Genomic DNA, 19,735 nt, shown 5'->3' with positions numbered 1-19,735 from the left:
TAGACATAGCTCTGTTACACTCCTATAGATTCAGTTAGATATTTTGACAAATATGAGAAAAATGTCATTGATGCATTATAAGCATTTCTATAAACATGAGAAAAACAGCATCAATGCATTTTAAGCAGTAGGTGATGCAATTATAATACCTCCATCTATTTGCAGTTGGTGAATTTTGCACAGTGCTGATCCCATGAACTGTGGAAACTGGTAGTAGCACAATTTCACAGAAAAGAAAAAAATGAGCACATGAAGCCCTCAGGACTTCAGGGAACTTGAATTAATTGTAGTAGCAGATTCAGCTTTAGTTATCAGATGTATCTGGGGCAAGGATACTACATTTTCTTGCATAAAAAGATCCGAGAACAAGCTCCAAAAGTTGGAAAGAATACATTTCTAATCTAAAACCAGAGCCTTCTAATTAAACTCAATGACTTGTGTGTGTGTATATTTCATGTGTAGGGCTCAATGGGAGGGCTTCATGCTCATAAACCCTCTAGGTGAGCATCATCACTTTCAGCATCTCTGTCCTGCAGTTCCTGAGGAGTCATGCACTGCTGAAAAACTGTGGGATGAAGGGAGAATTCAGCTCCCTCAGAAGAAGAAGGAGGGGAAACTTACTCAGCAAACAGAATTCCTAAAGTAGGAGCTGGTGTCTGAGACATCAGACATTTCCTTTATTCCCTCAGCCAATGCCAGAAAACAGAGTTTTGTGAGCTTGCTGATTTGGATGGACTGTAGCTTGTTGGGCTGGTATTAATAGGTCTGAACCTCCGGGTAGTCATGGTTGTGTTTAGGACATGGACCTCTGAGGCTCCTGAGCAATCGTTTTGTTAGAGTGGTCTCTATGTTGCAAAACTTTGTAGACCTAGCACTTCTGGGGTTTGGCCTGATACCAAGTGACAGGATGCTTTAGATCATTGATTCAGAATCTTGGCTTATTGGAAGGCATATTTGCTTGCCTGTAAGGTCTACATGTCAGCCTTCCTTGCTTTGTCTGTTGGTGTCAAGGACACAAGTTGACTCAGGAAGTCACACTTCCCAGTTGGAGGTCAAGGGAAAGGCCACTCCTGGGTTTGCCAGTTATGTCATGTGAAGATAGAAGATTTTGCTGGGACTGTGTGGGTTGGCACCTCTGCTGGATCGCCCTGCTATGGACAGGTCAAACTCCTTTTGTGAGGTGCTGGCCCAGCTTGTCTCTCTTGCTCCTTGGCTTTGTGCCAAGGTGCTGGTTGCCGTGAAGTCATTGGTCTGGTCTATCCAAATTTCCTGCTTATATTTTGGGTATGGATTTCTGTGAGGTAATCATCATATAATAAGTACCCTCTTTCATTTAGTCAGGAGCATGTCTTCAGTGGGCAGTGTTCCTCTGAAATGGTGTAAGATTTGCTCACATGAGTTAGTGTGTGGATACCTGATGAAAGAATCATTTATGTGTTTTAGTACCTCTGCTCACATCCTATCAGTAACCACTGGTGACCACTTCAATTTTTAATTTCATTTACTGGTAATTTGAGGAAAATACATGATATTTATCAGTATTTTTTATTTTCCTGAGGAAAAAGAAATAGAAAAAGTTCTCTGTAGTTCAAATGATTTTAAGACCACAAAGGTCATAGGCATCCCAGAAAAAAAAAAAAAAATTAATGCAGCAATTATGCTTAGAAGGGAACCTGTGAAAACATCACATTCCCTCACTGTGCTCCAAAGTAGAACCAGCTATACCTGGCGTCATGTCTGCCAGATGGTTCTTTAACCTGTTCTTAAAAATCTTCAGTAATGCAGATGCCACAGCCTCCTTAGGGAATTTGTCCCAGGCCTTACCTATGCCTGTTTGAAGGACTGAAGGATTTACTATCCCAAGGATTTTCTTAATGTTCAGTCTAAGTCTTCCTGGTAGTAATTTAAGCCCCTACCTACTTTTTACCCGTATCAGCAATAGACATGAAGACTACTCATCTATTTACTTCACATAATTTTTTTAATTACCTTTTTGCTATAATTTTCATATAATCTGAATTCCTCTATTACCCTTTATAGAATTTCACTAAATGAATCCTGCAACAAATGTGTAACAAGCTATCGAACTAAAAAAAAATTAGAAAATTATAGAAAAGCATATGGTCTTGATTTCAAAATTGCAAATAATGGAGAATTCCTCAGTTAATCTAGGTTTCAAAGGCCTTTTTTCCTCCTTCCCTTGTCTCTGCAGGTGTACAAGCGTGAACAATGCATGTTCTATCAGGGGTGAAAAACAAACATGCCCTTTGCCTTTGAAAGAGGTCAGACACATAGACCGAAACATGAATTTGAGGTCTCTCCATGAGTTCTCTCTGCCCTATATTGTCTTTCCTCCCGTTAACTCATGGTTGAATGGGAAGTTCAGAGACTGACTGTGCTACGCAATGAGACAGTTTGGAGAGACTGTTTATTTTGGTACAATTTTGTCCCATTGGGGAACATGCCTGTTTCATGTGTGTGTACGTAAGGATATATGAATCTCTGACATTTCAGCGGATGCCTGTCAGAGGTCTGGCTGCCCAAATCACAGGCCACTTAGCTGAAACTTCGTCTAAAGACAAACTAGCAATGTAGGTGGCCTGGGCAATATCTGTCACTTTCATTTCAGCCACATATCATATGCTAGTCAGAGGAAAGGGACATGTAATAGAAGCTTTTTTATCAGATCTGTGTCAACAGAGGATTCCCAACAAATCCCTGCAATTTTCCCTTGGAGAGAGTCTACCTTGAAAATCTTCCAGCAATCCAGTGCAATGTAGTTGCAGCAAATGAGAGGATCAGTCTGCATATTTCTGGTAACTTTGAGGAAATACTACATGGATGACCTCACACTGAAAACCGTTCTCCAGAAGAAACTCTTTTTCTTAACTTTTGTTGAAATTTGGTTATAACATAGGGTTTAAATGCAAGATTCAGTATCACTGTAAATGCTTTGTGGTCCTTGGGATGTAGTTGTGACAGTGTCGGAATAGGAAGAGATGTGGATGAGCACTGTTTGTGTGGCACTGTTACGTTCTTCTGTGCTCTGCAGTAGGGGCTCTGAGTCTTCTGCACAGGCTGGTGCAGTGGGTGGTGATGCCCCAGGATGTAAAAGCCATTTCAGTAGTGTAAAACCACAGAAGGTGCATGTCAATAAAGTGCTGCACAAGAGGCCTCCCTTGTAGCCTTGCCTCTCACTGGAAGGTACATATTTCTCTGAAGTTTTTCTGTCCCTGTTCCCACAACGTAGCTAAATGACCTAGTTTATGAACAATTTTAGTAACAAGATCTTGTCCACTTTCTGTGACAACACCGGAATTTCAGAAAATCTTCAGCATGGTACGGGGACTTTGAGCAAGTCTCTGAGGGAAAATAGAGCATCCCAAATTTCCTTATTTGATTCATGACACTTTCCGGAGTCCTCTCGGTGGCCTCCTATCCAGTCAGCTTGGGGATCCTTTCTCTAGTTCTAGAAATAGGACCGGTAGCGTCGGCTCAGGTTTGTTCTCACCCAGTAGTATTTATGTACCCATACTATTCTTGCTCTCTCCCATGTGTAAACAGCTGCTATAAATGCATCCTCATCCCTTGCTGTATGTGAATGCAGAGGGTTTGCAACCCAATTAATTAGAAGGCTGATTTTTTGCATGCCACTCCGTTCATTTTGTGGAAATTAAGGATGTTGAATTTATTCCCATGCAGTTTGTGCATGCTTTGAAACATTCATCTCTTCACTACCTATTGGGATGACCCAAGTATAAATTAGCATCATTTCTATTCTCTCCAGATTAATTTTCATGCAGTCACTCATTGCTCTCCAAGAATGTATTTAATACCACTTCTTTCTTTGCTGAGCATTATTGTTATTTCTATTTATTTTCCTAGCAGTATCAGCCTTAATTTGTCCTACTTGAATCTCATTCTATTTCATGCTTGTTTTCTGACTTCCTAACAGCCCAGAATTTCAGTCTCTGTCCTCTTTACTATTCTCAACCTCTCCTAATTCAGTTACATCTACAAATTGAACGGACATGATTTTCAGAGTCATTGCTATGTTAATGTACGTATATCAGTATACTGATCTCTGACTAGATACTACATCACAGTTTTATGTACAGGTTGTCACTATTTCAAACATTTTTGTGGTACGGGGCTACAGAAATTTATTTTATTGATATACCTACTCCATTTCTGTTAATGATAAGAAAGAATCAGACAACCATTTTCAAGAGAATGAAATGTGAAACACTGATTCCCACTGTTTTCAATTTTGCCATTTTGTTTTATGTTAAATCCAACGAGGGCATTTCAAGGCAACTTTCAATAAATCTATATTTTACTGCCAAGTACCAACACAACTATTTCTTAAAGAAAAAAAAAAAAAAAAAGGTAAATTATCTGGGATGCTGGTGGGAAGGAGCTCTCAGCAGGTCTTTGTGTGTTTTCTCTACAGCTTTAGCACGTATCTATAACTTGAATAAATGTTTACCTAGTACAGCCTAGCGTATGGGTAGTTATTATTTCCCTGTTTGGAAAGCAGAAAGGATTTGGAATTAAAGTGCTAGGAACTTTTGTTTTCCATCTTATATTTAGATCTTGGAGATCTAAACAACTTTATATGAAGTTGTTGGCTTGGTGGAAAGCAGTTAAAATGTGCCTGTCTGTCAACTTTGGCCTAATATCTCTACCCCCTCGTACTGAAAAAAAAACCCCACAAGACTCTGCCAAAAAATGAAATGGCCAGGCATTGTGATTTGGTGGTTTGGAACTCCAGCTTTGGGAGCACTGGAAAGTATTGTACTCCATGAGAAGTGACTGCCAATTTTATAATGTCAAAAATGTATATGATTTATAAAAATAATTTTATTATTGTATTTACATTTTGGAAAAATGAAAATTCATACAAACTCTGATGGTTGTAATACCCTGGAATCACAGATCTCAAAAGTCTAAAGATAACGCTAATAGTACCATAATGGCTGTGTCTTCTTACTCTTCCAGTTCCATTAATCTCTGATTTTTGTCTGTGCCTTCCAGTGTTTCATTGACATCTCTGACTAGTCTGGATTTTTCCACTCTGGTATTGGGTTTCAGTGGTAGGCTTTGTGTGTGTGTATGATATTATTCCTAGACATGGGCTTGGACCAAGAGCCAGGTTGGACTCTGACTCTTCCCTCTGGAAGTGTCTCTTTCTGCGCTGACTGCAGAGGCTTCGGTAACAATTACTCCTGCTGTACCGAAGCAAAGCTTTTGAGCCCCTTCTGCCCTCATACTACTGCTGTCCATGGAGCACAGCTGGTGTCTCTGGTTCCCACCTCCCAGTCCTCGTTCATTTTGTGTGCTCATGGAGTGGTGATGCATATCTAGCATTAGTTAAAGAGATGACGCTGAAATGCTCCAAGAAATTTCACTGTCTGGCTTTAAACAGTCACGTAGAATGGCTTGGCTGGAGAAAACGCGTGGACAGGACTCTTGTACCTCTGCAACGTGCCCTTTTTAGAGCAAATGTGGAGAGGGCTGAAGGCTGCTTTGCTCTTGTGCCGTTCCCCATCCTTCCAGTCTTCCATTTGTTGCCTGTTTACCCAGAACTCTTCTCTGCTGTCATCAATATATTATTGGCAAAAGTTTGCCATTGTAGATTGTGTTCTGCAGTCAAGTGTCAATTTTTATAGCATATTCAAATGTTAGAATACAAACTTAGTTAACATTTTACAGCTGGTAATAAATTGTCTCGAGTCAGGGAAAGAATCTGCCATAGCCACATCCCCTTTAAATTCTTTCACTGCTTCATTTCATTTCATTACCAACTCAGAAATGTTACTAAAATTTACACCACTTCTCTCTCTGCTGTTGGTGTGATCATTCACAGTTTGTGTAAGCTGAATTTGCAATTGCAACAAAAGGAAACTGGTAACATGTTGCACGCCTTTTTCTCCTGCTTTGTGCGGACATGAGTGACTTCACATGGTGTACGGCAATGGAGAATCTGGTTTTAAGTGTGCAATGACAAAGCCTTGGGGTGAGATTCTGCTTCATTGAAGTCACTGGGAATTTTGTGATTGATTTCACAGGAGCAAGAATTTCAGCCTAGATTCTTCTAAGCTAGGACACTGGACCAGAGTTGGGCCAGACAAGCTTTGAGAAAACATAGAAAGGACATATTTCCTCAAAGTCTAGCACTAAATGCGTCTAATCCAGAACTGAAATCATATGCTCAGTTAAATTTTTTAATTGTGTTCCCTCCACATTCAGGGAACTAATACATGCAGTTTAGAAAAATAACAAAGCTGTTAAATGTTGCTAAGAGACTCCCACATAAAGAACTGTAATTTGAACTCTGCAAATTGCAAAATTGCCAGCTGGCTTAGTTCCACTGGGCCCAAGTTGCTTACATTAAAGTGCATAATGGTGACTGAATGAGTGACTTTACAGATAAATTTCAGGTAGACTGTTATCTATCTGAGGCAAATAGATAACTTGAAGTTACAAAAGCTAATATAATTTTAGACCCTTTTATGTTCTAGGGAGAGATACTACGACTAGCTGGGTGTCTGATTATTTGACCGACACCTTTTAAACTTACACAAAGAAGATAGTCCAATACTTAAAATTATTTACAGAGAAAAACTTTTAAAATCACTGCCAGTATTAAAACAGTACTGAATTATGGGAACTAATAAAAGGTCAGTTTGTTGCTGAAAAATTATACTGGATAAACTGTTTTAAAATGTGCTGCATGTATTATTCCATTAACTCCATCGGATGTTCACAGTTTACATGAGAAAGCGTGAAACCAGATTGACTATTAGAGTAACGGTGCTCTGGATTTCAGGGTACAAAGTGGTTGAAAATCCAGTTAAATCCGGGACAATGTAAGGTAGAATATTGCTGATAATTGATCTTTTTCAGAAGCTATTCTTCCAAACTCACTTTATTCTCCCTTTGTTTAAAGTGTCAGATAGGTCTGTGCGTAGTCAACAACAAAGTATATTAAATTGATCTAATCATGTAAATTGAATTAGGCATTTGTCTCTTTCAGAATCTGTCTTCCTCATGCATCATTATTATATATATAAGCATATTTTAAAGCCATGTGTGGCATTTTTTATTACTTGTTTGAAAAAGTTCAGGAGTTACACTAAAAACCAAAAACTGGGCAGGTGACAGGATATCCCTTCATGCCATGAACTTAAATTGTGGCATTCCGCTACCATCTTCCCTCCTGTGATAGACTGGGCTACCACTGTCAGTCAGTTTGCATTGGAAATCCCACCAGATGTCTAAGTGCATTTGTACATCTGGCCCTTTGCCTTCTCAGGATCAGACTCATTATGATTTATTAATCATCTGCAAAAAGCATTGGTAAACAATGAATATTTATGCTACAGATGTAACCCTATTGTTTGTGTAAATTATAGTGGTTTTCTGGTAATGTTCTGAATGGCTTCAAGTTTACATAAATAATTCATACTTGTAAAGCCATATGTTAAACTGTCATTGTAAAAAAACGAAGTGCCGCCAGTTTTCACTTAAACCATATGTAAATATCAAGAAGTTGATTTTAAACAGTGATATAAAGACTAAGCACCTTAATGCCATTTACACAATAAAGATTGCAACATGTGACAATGTACTAGATGCATTAATATATGTATCAAAGGCAAAATAAATTTTAAATAAAGCAGGAAAAGGAACAATTTTTATTTCTGAATAAAACAAGTCTAGCCTTAAAATTTAAATTACAGTGATAGCAGAGCTCTCACCTTTTGTCATTATTTCTAAGTGAAGGAAGCAGCCTGAAATGCTTCCCTGAAACTACTTCAAGGAGCATTATTTTTTTTATCTTTGAAATAGATAGAATTTTCAGTAACATTATCATATGTATATGTGATTTTGAGATCTTCTGACCCTACCTGTCTACATACCCTACAGCTAATAGTTATCTCCTGTTATAGCCTAGGTACATGCTGTTGCTGCAGATGGAAAATCAGTAGGAAATCTAGTTTGCATGTTGCAGTTTACCCTTTTTTCAGCAGTACTGGCATGGTTGGGCAAATGGCCACATTCACCATGCGCTGGAGATCTTTGATAATAGATTTAATCTATGAACTGTAGCTCAAATCACAGTTCTAATTTAATAATCAGAGCTAGTTTTTGTCAAGGTATTAATTGTGTGCATGTGATATACATATACATACACATCTAGGGGTGGGTGTGTCTATATATACATGCACACACACATATATGCTTCGAGAAAGTTCAGAATACAGTGTTAAAACTGGTAAGAATTAGCAAGTACTTGGATTAGCGGATCCTTTCCTCTATTCTTCCGGCACATCTGTTGATGGAGAAGAGGCTGGTGTCATCTTTTCCACCAGTCTTCCTTGTGGTCAATGACTGGAAGTATAGCCCCCGCCTAACATAGTAACCATCGCATCATATGTCTGGTCCTGTGGAAGGGATGTGCATGTATGTGTCTTGAGGCACAGGGACTTGGCTATTCACACAAGCTTTCATAAGCCACGTTATATCAAAGGCCAAGTGACCGGCCTGTGTTGGGTCTGTAGACTGTAGGAGATTTGTTTCCAGTCCCATTGCAGGGGAAGAAACACAGCTGTGGGCTTGACTGTTTCCATTTTGAGTGGTCAAAGCTGGCAGAAAAGCCAAGAGGTGGCCCGATCACAGTTTGTAAGAACCTACAGCCAAACCTCAAATCTGCTAGTAGATGCTCTTAACTGGGGAAGCTGCAGGCTGGAAGATGCAGACAGGCAAATTCAGCTTGGAAATAAGCCATACATTTTTGACAGCTGGGATAATTAGCAATTGGAATGACTTAATAAGACTTAATAAGCATTTCATCACAGAAATGCTGAAGCTGTGATTAGAGTTTCTGTAAAAAAAAAAAGTATTGTTAAAACACATCTATTATCCTTATAGCAAAAATCATCTCAGGGAAGTTCTGTGGTTACAAGACCGACACTGGATGGTTAACGATAATGTTGCTTAGCCTTAAATTCCACTAAATTCCATGATCCTGGTACTGAGCCTTGCACACACTTCTCACAGCTCCCGCAAATGATTTAGTGTGTCCATTAAGCTCCACTGAAAGCTATCAGAGTGTCTGTGCTATTCTGCATGTTTCAAAGACAGCAAAAAGTTTTTAATTAAAGGTTTTGCATTCCTTTAGCTGTCTTCAAATGAGTCTAGGCAGTTTGTTTTCCATGTGTGAGCCTGAAACGGAATATTGCTTGCAAAACAGACCCATCTCTGCTATTAAAATACCCTTACTGCTTTCTAAGTGAGAAGAACAGAAAATGTTGTTCTCTATTTTAATGAGTCTTAAACCAAAAGCCCTTTCAAATTCTGTGAGAGTGTGAAGGTAGAACTCCCAGGGACAGATTCAGGCTGGGATAAACACAGGATATTTATTTATATAAAAAAACCCAAACAAACAAAAAACAACAACAAAAACCCTCCAGGGATAAACAGGATAAATCCTTTTCTCCTTGCCTTTATCTCATTTCATGTCCAAAGTAAAATTATAGGGAACCTATATTTCAAAAGAAGCTAATTTCATTTGTTGTCTTGAGCCTGAATACACATGCAGTATTTTGGGTGTTACGCAGACACAGAAGAGCTGTATTTGACATCATAATTCTTGGGTTTAGATGCTCATTTGGACAGTGCAGTTTAAACACATTAAAGGTTTTGTTTCTACTAAGAAAAGTGCACTTATAAAAGTGCCATTTACTTGTTTGATGTTTTCTGGGCACACTTAGAGATCAACTTCTAAATTTTGTCATCAGAAATATAATTTTGCAGCTTTTTGCTGTTGTTAGGCGTGCAAGACCTTAGAAAGGTGAGAGAGGGGTCTTGGACTCTGTTCCTCCCTGAGCATCTCTCGCTAAGTTCCAGTCGTTTATTGCAGCTCTATGCAACTCCAGTGAAGTCATTGGGGTTGCCCAGGTGCAACCACACTGAAAAGCCTGAATTTCAGAACTGGAGTTACAAAGCAGGATGCAGAAGAGAGAAAGCATGTGGCTTTACTCCCAAGTGCAGGCTGAGCTGGCATGGCTCATGGTTAGAAACACCTGCTTTGAGAAGGTGTTCTTTTGTGGGATAATATAAATAAATAACTTAAATTCTTGTGATCTGAGCAAACTGGCTGCGGTTTAATTTACAGAGAAACATAGAACTGTTTTCACAAAGCCACTTGGTGCTGTCCAAGTGCAGTATATTTCCAGGTTTTCACAGCTCAGAGGCCCACCTGAGGATGCAGAGCTCCAAATGTGGGATCTTTACCATGCTAGGTAACTCATAAGGCAAAACTTAGATGGTGCTTAAGTTTTTTTTTCTTTTCTGATTATTTTTTTTTTATATCTATTTATTTTCTAGTAAGAAAAAATTGTGTTCCTGCAAGGAACACAATCAACACCACAGTAAACATTAAAACAGGAATGCATCACTACACCCAGAATCACAACTATTTTTTTGCTCCAATACAATTGCAAATATATCACTGTATTTAAAGAAACTGAAAGAAAGATTCTGAAATATATCTTCTAGTTGTCTTGCTCACCACAAAAATATAACCTCTATGAGTTTTTTTGTCTGCATATAAATATTTCCCTACAATAGTTTGTCTTGGGGAATACTCCACAGTGTAACATATCTGTCACTGAGACTATTCTTCAGACGATCAGTTTCATCTTGTAACATCAATAAATGCATACACCTCTTGGACTACTGCATATAGATTCCCTGCCCGCTTGGCTAAGTTTTCATCAACCTTCAGAAAAGCGTTTCTTACCCCTGCCTAAAATCTAGGCAATGCCCTGGAATGCAGGTTATTGATTAGAACGGGCTGTGTGCCGTCTGAGTCTATGAATGAATTCCACTAACTCAGAACCACCACCCTCGCGGCAGCGTGCAGCGTAGCGTGTTACCACGGCCGAGGTGGTCTTTACACCCCACAGTACAGGCTTGCGGCCCCTAGATGGCGCTGCTGCCAGAGAGTAGGTCTGGGTGCGCTAGAAAACACCAAGCGACTGCGCAGAGCTGGTTCGCTTAGCAAGAGCAGCTACAGAAAGTAGCTCTCAGCTGCTTACCGTGCCCGATTTATATTTCAGAACTTGGTTTGTGCCATGTGTGCTAACTCACTCAATAATATTGCCATCCAGCTTTTCCTTCTCATAATGGCATAGCAACTCAGGCACGTTGTTCAGAGCTCCCTTTGGCTAAGTGCTACAGAGAACGGCAAACTCATGGCAAAGGCACGTAAGGTTAATGGAAGCACATGCAAGAAAAAGCTGAATAAATGGCATGTTGATCGTCCTTCCTTTATCCACTTGTCCTTCCCATGTGCACCCTCTCCTCCCTCTTCTGAATTTCCTCCTTTCTGTCATTCATTGCGAGAAGAGACTGGGAAAGCACTGCTGGAGCGTCTGTTCAACCTGCATTGCCTTGTTCAGTGTTCAAACCCAAATGTCATTTTCCTTACACCGTTCCACTAGTGCCATAGATGTACCGAGTGGCAGTGGTGGCTGCAGGGGTGGCATCTGTGGGGAGAGGCCAAGGCCACTCCAGTGGACCCCAGCTGAGCCCCTTGGCAAGGTGGTGGCATCTCTGGGAAAGTGTGTGCAAGAAAGGCTAAAGCAAGGAGAGAGGGGAAAAGGTGTGAGAAACAGCCCTGTGAGCATCGAGGTGAGAGCAGGAGGAGAAGAGGAGGTGCTCAGGGTGCCAGAACAGAGATTGCCCTATAGCCCCTGGAGAGGCTGTGGTGGAGCAGGTATTTCCCTGTACCCTGTGGAGAGGGCCACCATGGAGCAGGTACCCACATTGCAGCCTGTGGAGGACCCCATGCCAGAGCAAGTGGGTGTTTCCTGAAGGAACTGCAGCTCCTGGAGAGTCCACAGTGGAGCAGATTTACCCTGAAGGACTGCAGCCCATGGAAGGACCCATGCTGGAGCTGGGCAACAGTGTAAGGAGGAAGGAGTGACACAGAGGAGCTGTTACAGACTGACTCCATAACCCACCATTCCCCATCCTCCCGCACCACTGGGGGAGGGAAGTAGAGTCGTCAGGAATGAAGGACTGAACTTGGCTCTGGGGGGAAGCTGGGAGAGAGGTGACGTGGAAGGAGTTTTTAGTTTTGTTTTTATATCTCATCCTCCAGAACTATTTTACATAGTGATAAATTAAATTAATTTTCCCCAAATCAAGTCTAGTTTGTCTGTGATAGCAATTGGTAAGTTACCTTTCTGTCTTTACCTCAACCCACAAGCTTTTTCATTTTATTTTCTCCCTGCATCCTGTTGAGGAGGGAGAGTGAGAGAGCAGCTGGGTGGGCAACTGGCAGCCAGCCAAGGTCAGCCCACCACAACAGAAAGGACTATTTTTATCCTGTTTAGCAAGGTAATTTTTTTTTGAGGCAGTCTGTATTTCATTTAGTTATTCTTAGTAATTTTAATAATCAGTTCTACTTCTAAATCTTTATTCCAAGAACTTATTTTTATTGAACCCATCAGGCATAAAGTGCTTTTGAAAAGCAATAGTTTACGTAAAACAAGTATTCAGGTGCTAAAGCTAGGGTTTCCTAAATGACTGGTGATGCTAGATACCTCTGCATTCTAATGCACGTGCTGAGATTAAAGGAGGAAAACACTAATAACTTCAATCCTTCAAGTATCCTGAAGTTGGGACCCTTAAATGGATTAATCCTAATGTCTCTTAATGCCTAAAATTGTAGGCTTAGGCATACCTTAGCTTCTGATATTAATCACTAAAAGTACATGTCAATCACTGCTCAAATTTCCCAGTTTTTCTTCTTTCCTGTAGCTATTCAGTTTTATTTTACTAAAAAACTGAACACAAATCAAATCAAACAAGTAGGGCAAACGTGGCAAAGCTATTTATTTTTCATAATGGACATATGTTGCTTAAGGTATTTCCCGAATTTTCAGTTTTGTAAAGTGTTGAGGTGTTACCAAAAGTCACCCAGCATGTGATTTTTTTCTTGACTTGGAAAGCCAGTAGATCATGCCAGAATCTGGGCTGATGTTTCAAAATACAGTAAATGTCTTACATCACCAGAAATATTGACCAAAAAAAACCCCAAATGTGAAAAACCTTAATCACTTTGTACTCAGGATTTGGCAGGCACGGTTCATGCATGATATGTGAAAGTTTAATCTTGATACTATTATTTCTTATTTTCCAAAATTCTTACTGCTACAGACATTTTTGAAGTACTGTTCCCAGTATTTTTTGCCTCTTCCTAGCCCTTTCATGTAAATCAGTTTTCTCTTTCCATCTCAGTACGGTTACAAAATATTTTGTTCTTCCCTTTAGCTGCTTTGGCTAGTATTAACTCATTCCGCTGGTTTACTTCTTTAGTGTTTTCCCCCTAGTGAAATTGTTAGACATGATGTCCTTCAGGTCTTCTTGGAGTATAATCACTTAGACCTTCTTTATGTCCTGTATAATTACTGAGTGGTAAAAGCCAAAATGAAATTAAATGCATCTGTGCTTTCACAGAAATGCTTTTTAAAGTAGCCTTCCAGCTAAATGATGGACTCCATTTATGTACTGTATGGAGTATTTATGTACATATATTGGGCCAAATTATTTGTGCTTCTGCTTGGGTTTGCTATGACCCAGTCCTGCCAGCATTCTCCCAAAGGAAACGTGCTTAACTTGTCTGTTTGAACAGCTGAGCTGAGAAGAGGGGATGCTGAGTAATACTACTTCCCACAGCGCTTGAGGCACCACCACAATGGCAATGGATGTGTAGGCATGATCATGTCTTAGATCTAAGTCCACATCCCAGTAAACTCCATGAGAAAACTCATGGCTGCATTTCTGCACTTGGAATATACATTGATTTCCTAGTGCTGCCTAGGGAAAGCCTTTTGCAGAGGCATAATACTCCCAGATTTTTATTTTTATCTGAGGACAATCATGCCTTAGAAATCATTTATTTGAAACCTTTGACCCAAATTCTAATCTGATTTGAATCATTCAAATTTAGAATAACTCTGGGTTAACTCCAATGTAAGTGACATCCTAGTCCATGGGATAGCAAGGGTGGTTCACAGAAAAGCAAAAAGCAGCTGGCTCTGTGTCCTTAGTTAATTTGATTACATAGTTTCAGTTTAACTTAAAGTAATGACATTATTATTTTAAGAAACCTATTTTGAAAGGAGGGAATCAAATTTCTTATATCAATCTATCTTCAAATGTCTTCTTTAGATGTACACATTGCTAGAGATGGAGTTGAGTTTGTGTGGGGAGAGTAAAAGCATACTAGATTTCATTGATCACAGTTGCTTTAAATTACGCAATGAAGCAAGGGATGCTGTTCGCACATGAAAAAGCCAGGGTCAGCAGCAGAGATCACAGAGGGGGATTGCCTTCGTAGTTTCTCTCTACTGTAGACCAAGCACCAGGAGAAAGATTGGGTTGTCTGCAAGAATTATCTTAGGGGCCACATTTGGCTAAGTTAACCATTAAACAAAAAATAAGGGTTCAGTTGTAATAAGTATTCTTTTCATGATTTCCATCCCAAACACTATTCTTCTGAAGGTTTACAAGAAGCAATTAAAAATAAATGGCTAACTCTTGCATTGCCTAAATGTAAATTGAGGTGAGTCTCAGGGCTTTCTCCTAATATTATGAAATTCAGTAAGACCTGAATACATTTTTTCAAATGTTAAAACCATAGTTGCATATGATTTTCTGATTTTTGCAGACATTTTCTATGTTTAATTTATCCTCTTTTCTCTCAAATTAAAGTCTACTTTAAAATATCTGTGGCCTAAATATTATAATAATCTTCAAAATTACAACAGGACTAGGGAAATTGAGAATGTTTTTCCATAACAGGTCTTATTAATATTTGCTATTGTACAGTTCTATAATGTCCATTATTTTATCTTTGTGTTTTGTCACAGGATGACCAGGAGAAGCTGACATGCAGTGACCGTATGCCTGGATATGCAGCAAACTTCGGATTGATTCTATTTATGGTAACATAATCTGCATTTCTGCAGATTTACTAGGTGTGAGAAGCTTTGCAACAAGCTTCTTGAGCAGAATCCTGAATTAGTGTTCTCAAAGATGCTAAAAATCCAAAGAAATCCAGGGTTATAATATACAGTTTGTGAGAAATACATGTCCTACAGTTGCAATTTAAGATGGACAACAAATATTGCAATACACCCATACCAATTAGTTGTCAATGGCTCACCTCTCACAGTGTCTGCTATGGGTTGCAGGTTCTCCTGCTTGTCTCAGCTGTGTTGGGCACCCATTACTGCAGCACAAACAAACTAGCAGGCTTCAACAAGACTCTTACCACAGGTCAGGTTCTACCATCCATGCTGTTTCTCCTTCCTCCAGAGGCAAGGCAAGACCACACTCCTCCTCCATCCAACCACCCCTCCCACATTCCTCAGGGCTATTTAACCACTGAGCAGGAACAAACTACACCTGCACATCATCCCTGCAAATCAAACCACTGCGTTTCAAGGCAAGGCCACAGCTGCATGCTATCAATACTAATCAACCCACTGCCTTCATTCTTCTACATCCTACTAGGATGACTGGTAGAGCTCAGTGCCTGCCTTTAGCTTTACTCTCCTTTCCAAAGACTTCTTATAAGAGGGCTGTTGGCTGGGTGATTTGCTGTAATGACAGAAGCTTGTTGTTAGATGCTGTATCTCCCACAGGGTTGCTGCTCCATCCTCCATCACCTGATGAAGGCAAGCCCACTATGTATTTGCTTGTGTGCACAGTATTGTGTGTGCTCTGTCAGAAGGACATTCAGAAGTGTTGAGCCTACCGAACAGGTGACGTACAGGTGAAATAAATCTGTTGCTGGGAAGTATTTGTAGAACACGCATTCAGGGACGGACTATACTGTAGTCAAGGAAGACCACGGTATACAATCCTCACTTGAGAACAAGAGTAAGGTATGCAGGTCAGCCAACTGTAAAGTGTGGACACCACTGTCCTAGTGAAATTTCCAAGAGACCATAAACACATCATCAAGCTGCTAAACTTTGTGAACAGCAATAGGAAAGCCTGGCTAACAAACCTTAAATTACTTTGTCAAGGATCCCATTATCCCTCTGCTTACAGAAACTCCTGAATGAAAGCATATATTCACATCTAGAGATGGTGTGAAATGGTAATGGAATATGCTGGTTTACACCACAGGAGCATCTAACATGGGAAATTTACTTAGGGGCTAAAATATTTTAAAATACATCAGTGTATTTCTAATTTAATTGAGGTTGCATATACTGCAATAGATGTCCCTTGAAGATTTCATTTCTTTTCCTGACAATCAAAAACATTTTACATTCATGTTGAGGTCAAATTAATGTCTGCATTTTTATAAATATACATGTATATATTTATGAAGATATAGTATATTAAGTATATTTTCTGTACGTGTTAAGTGTGCCATTCAGACATATATACATGTATGTATGTACTTACAACATTTTGAGTGAGTTTATTGTCCTGAGGCCATGCCAAGCATTCGCTTTTTAGACAGAACCTCTAACTGGCATCAGTTGGGACTTTGCTTAAAGCGGGGTATGTTGAGTGTGACTAAGCATATAGCCCCAATTTAGCTTTTACAAGCCATTCTTTTGCAGACAAGGTGCTTACATGTGCTCTTGACTTTAACCACATGTTTAAATCTCCTTTAAGTATGTGCTTCACGTGCTTTCCCGAGTCATAGCCTACGTATGACACTCCCTGCTCACTTTAACCTCTCAGGGAGATTTATAAAGGTAAATTGTAGCGCTCAGATTCTTGAGCTTCTGTTAGTGACTAGTGGAACTATGCTGGCGTCACCATTTGGAGAAGTGGCCACAATGATTTTTTTTTAGAATATTTTGAGCATTAGTAAGACGTAAGTGCCTACAGGCGACAACTTACAAACCATGCGTGAAATTCAAGTCAGCTCTTGATGAGGGAGAGCCAGCTCTGCTTTCCTACATGGAGATTGCAGTCTGCTCTTTACTGTACATGATGTTTCTTTCTTTTCTGCTAATTAGTTAAACAGGTATTGGAAACACCAGACTAAAGTTTGCTGTCAGTCTGTGCAATAGAATTGCACTGGGGAAACTAAATCAGTCTCATCTACCTCTGTTATTATTCACACAGACTGATTTTTTTAGTCTGCAGTAAGCAGTGCATACGTAATAGATGCTGAAATCTTGTGTGTATGTGCATGTGCACATATACAGCCACAGACATAGAAGACTCAGACACAGATATGCACACACATGTGCTGCAGTTTCTAGTGCTGCAGAAGTGATGAATTTTTGATACTACTTTTTCCAGGTCCAAAGGGTCTGGCAGCACAAACCCACATGAATTTTCCATGAAGATGTCTACATGGCTATAGAATGATGCTGTTGTGTTCTGACCCTCCTTCCTGCAGCTTTACATGCCATACTTCCCCTGATGATTCTTGAAGCTGCTAATGGCTTTCTTATTGTAAATCCTTTTTTCATTTTTCATTTGTGTACTTCTTTTGTGTACCTCACTTTCGTAAATCCTCTTTCAAGAACCATGTTCTATTTTGCTTTCTTTTTCTTTCTGGCTTTTCTTCCATCTTTCTTAAGCTAGGCATGCTGTTTGTTTCTTTGAAAGTGCAAGTTGGAAAAAATGTTGGGTTTGGCTCTCTTGCCCAATTGGTCTTGGTGTTTCACACCACCAAATAATTTCAAGGATTGTTTTGCACATTTACGGATGCTTTAAAATCTGGTTGCAGTTCTTTTGTGGTACACAAAGCCTCACTTGACTGCAGAAGGAGCAGAAGATCCAACCTTGATTCAAGCAATGCCTTTTGCAGGGATTTTAGAAAAGAAGTTCACAAGTCTTATTGTTGCCTAGTAAGACTGGTGGTAGCAGGAGATCTAGGCTTAGCTGGGCATATACAAGTTTGGCTTGTGTGGGATTAGTTATGACATATGTCACTGTTTAGAAACTCCACTTTTAGGAGGTACATGTTATGGCAAAGATTTCTGAGTATGTGATGAAAACACTGGGAGCTGCTGGGAGAGAGCAGGGTGGCATAGAGCAATGCCATCACTGGAGCCTTTCTTGGTATTCATTGTGTTTGGCTCAGAGCAAGGAAGAAAACCTATCAGTGTCATGGTGCAGGAGTTCAGCCCATTCCTTCTTTTAAACCCTATTGCCCTATTCTTACTCATGTGGCATAATACTTGACTAGAATAGCTCTACTGGGGAGCCAAAGAACTATTTGGACATTAAATTGTTATCCTACTTGGATGAAGGTAGCAGTCTAGCCCATGGGGTTTTATAGCTTCCTTCTCAGATCTCGTATGCTTTCCTGTTTGTCTTCATTCATACCAGGCTCAGTAGGTGACCTTTTCTGCAGCCAATTTTCACATCTGTTTCTAAACAATTCAGTCCTTGACAGACTAGTTTAGATATTCAGTGAAGAAACTGTCTGCCATAGTAGAGGATAGAACTGGCCAGATGAAATGTTGACAATAACAACAAAGCCCAAATTAGGTACCAGAACCTAAGTAGGTCACCTGAAAGGTGATTGTCTGATGCGAAATTGGGTAAAAGAGGTGTTTTCAGGAGTGGGAGAAATGCTGTGAAGATACAGGAACCATTCCCTCTGAGTGGCCATCTGGGGAGTGAGAACTATGCTCTCAGTTATTGTGCAGTCTTGCAAGCCCTCCTCAATTTTCTCTTGTTGCTGGATGCACATATAAGGAAGACTCCTAAAGGAATGTTTTTCCATCTGTGTCTAAGCAGATGTTTAAAAACAGCTGGGCAACCAAGGAGTTTCTGAAGCCCTGGTGCTTTTGCAAAACAAATATCTTTGTTCTTTAAACAAATAAAATGTATTTGTTTGGTAACTTCATATATCTTACTATGGCACTGCATGAATTGAAAAGCCTGCAGTAATGCAAACCTCTGACAGTATCTCATCCTTTAGTCATCTTCGTCATTGCCATGGATCCCTTAAATCCTTTGGTCAGGTTTGAGAGTTTGCTATTCAACTTCCATGGCCTGAAATTTCCTTTCTCTATTTAGTGACGACTGTCCTTGATGATTCTTCCTCCTGTACTGTTGAGATATCATTTCTAAGCGGAACCTTGTCATGGAGATAGGGGTCCATGGAGGACCAGAGAGCTCATCTCCAGAACGATCCATACAAGTTTACTTTGCTGTTTTTTCTTGTCCATATTAAAATTATGTTTTAAATTTTAAATGTAAATTTTAAATGTAAAATTATAAAAAATAGATTACTGCCAAGTGGTGCTGTTTTGTTTTCTCTCTTTATTGGGGATATTACTTTCTACCATAGTAACTGCTTCAGCAATGGGCAAGTTAGGAAAAAGTTCTGATCTTTGTGTTCATGAACTACTTCTGCCATAGTAAGAGTGGAGCAGATTGTTCAACATGAATCAGATTGTTGTCTACATGTTTGGTAGGTAAGTCAAAGGAAAAAAGAAAAAAATTGGCAGAAAAGTTAGACCTGTTTTCTCAACACAATGAAAACTACAAAAGGAAAGGAAATAATATTTTATGACATTTGAAGTGTTGTCATTTAAAGTATTTTATATTTAGACTTTTTTTCTTTAGACTGGTATTTGAATGAAAAGTATGAGCATGAAGCAAAAATTCATTGCTTAACTACACTTCATTTTAAAGTAAATGAAACATCTATTTAAAA

General features: G+C 39.5%; 1 protein-coding gene across 2 annotated transcripts in view; it reads left to right on the top strand.

Moving 5' to 3' along the window:
- The window catches only part of ANO2 (anoctamin 2), a 192,098-nt gene that overhangs the window by 129,932 nt on the left and 42,431 nt on the right, over window positions 1–19,735 (top strand). For both annotated transcript variants that reach the window (XM_027815075.2, XM_027815076.2), the window contains one exon: window positions 14,952–15,026. In XM_027815075.2, the coding sequence (XP_027670876.2) occupies window positions 14,952–15,026 (75 nt within the window). The remainder of the gene's footprint in view (window positions 1–14,951; window positions 15,027–19,735) is intronic.

The sequence above is a fragment of the Falco cherrug genome, chromosome 5 (assembly GCF_023634085.1).
Source record: "Falco cherrug isolate bFalChe1 chromosome 5, bFalChe1.pri, whole genome shotgun sequence".
Lineage (NCBI taxonomy): Eukaryota > Metazoa > Chordata > Aves > Falconiformes > Falconidae > Falco > Falco cherrug.
The sequence above is the reverse complement of the archived record's forward strand: the minus strand, read 5'-3'. Positions and strand labels throughout refer to the sequence as shown.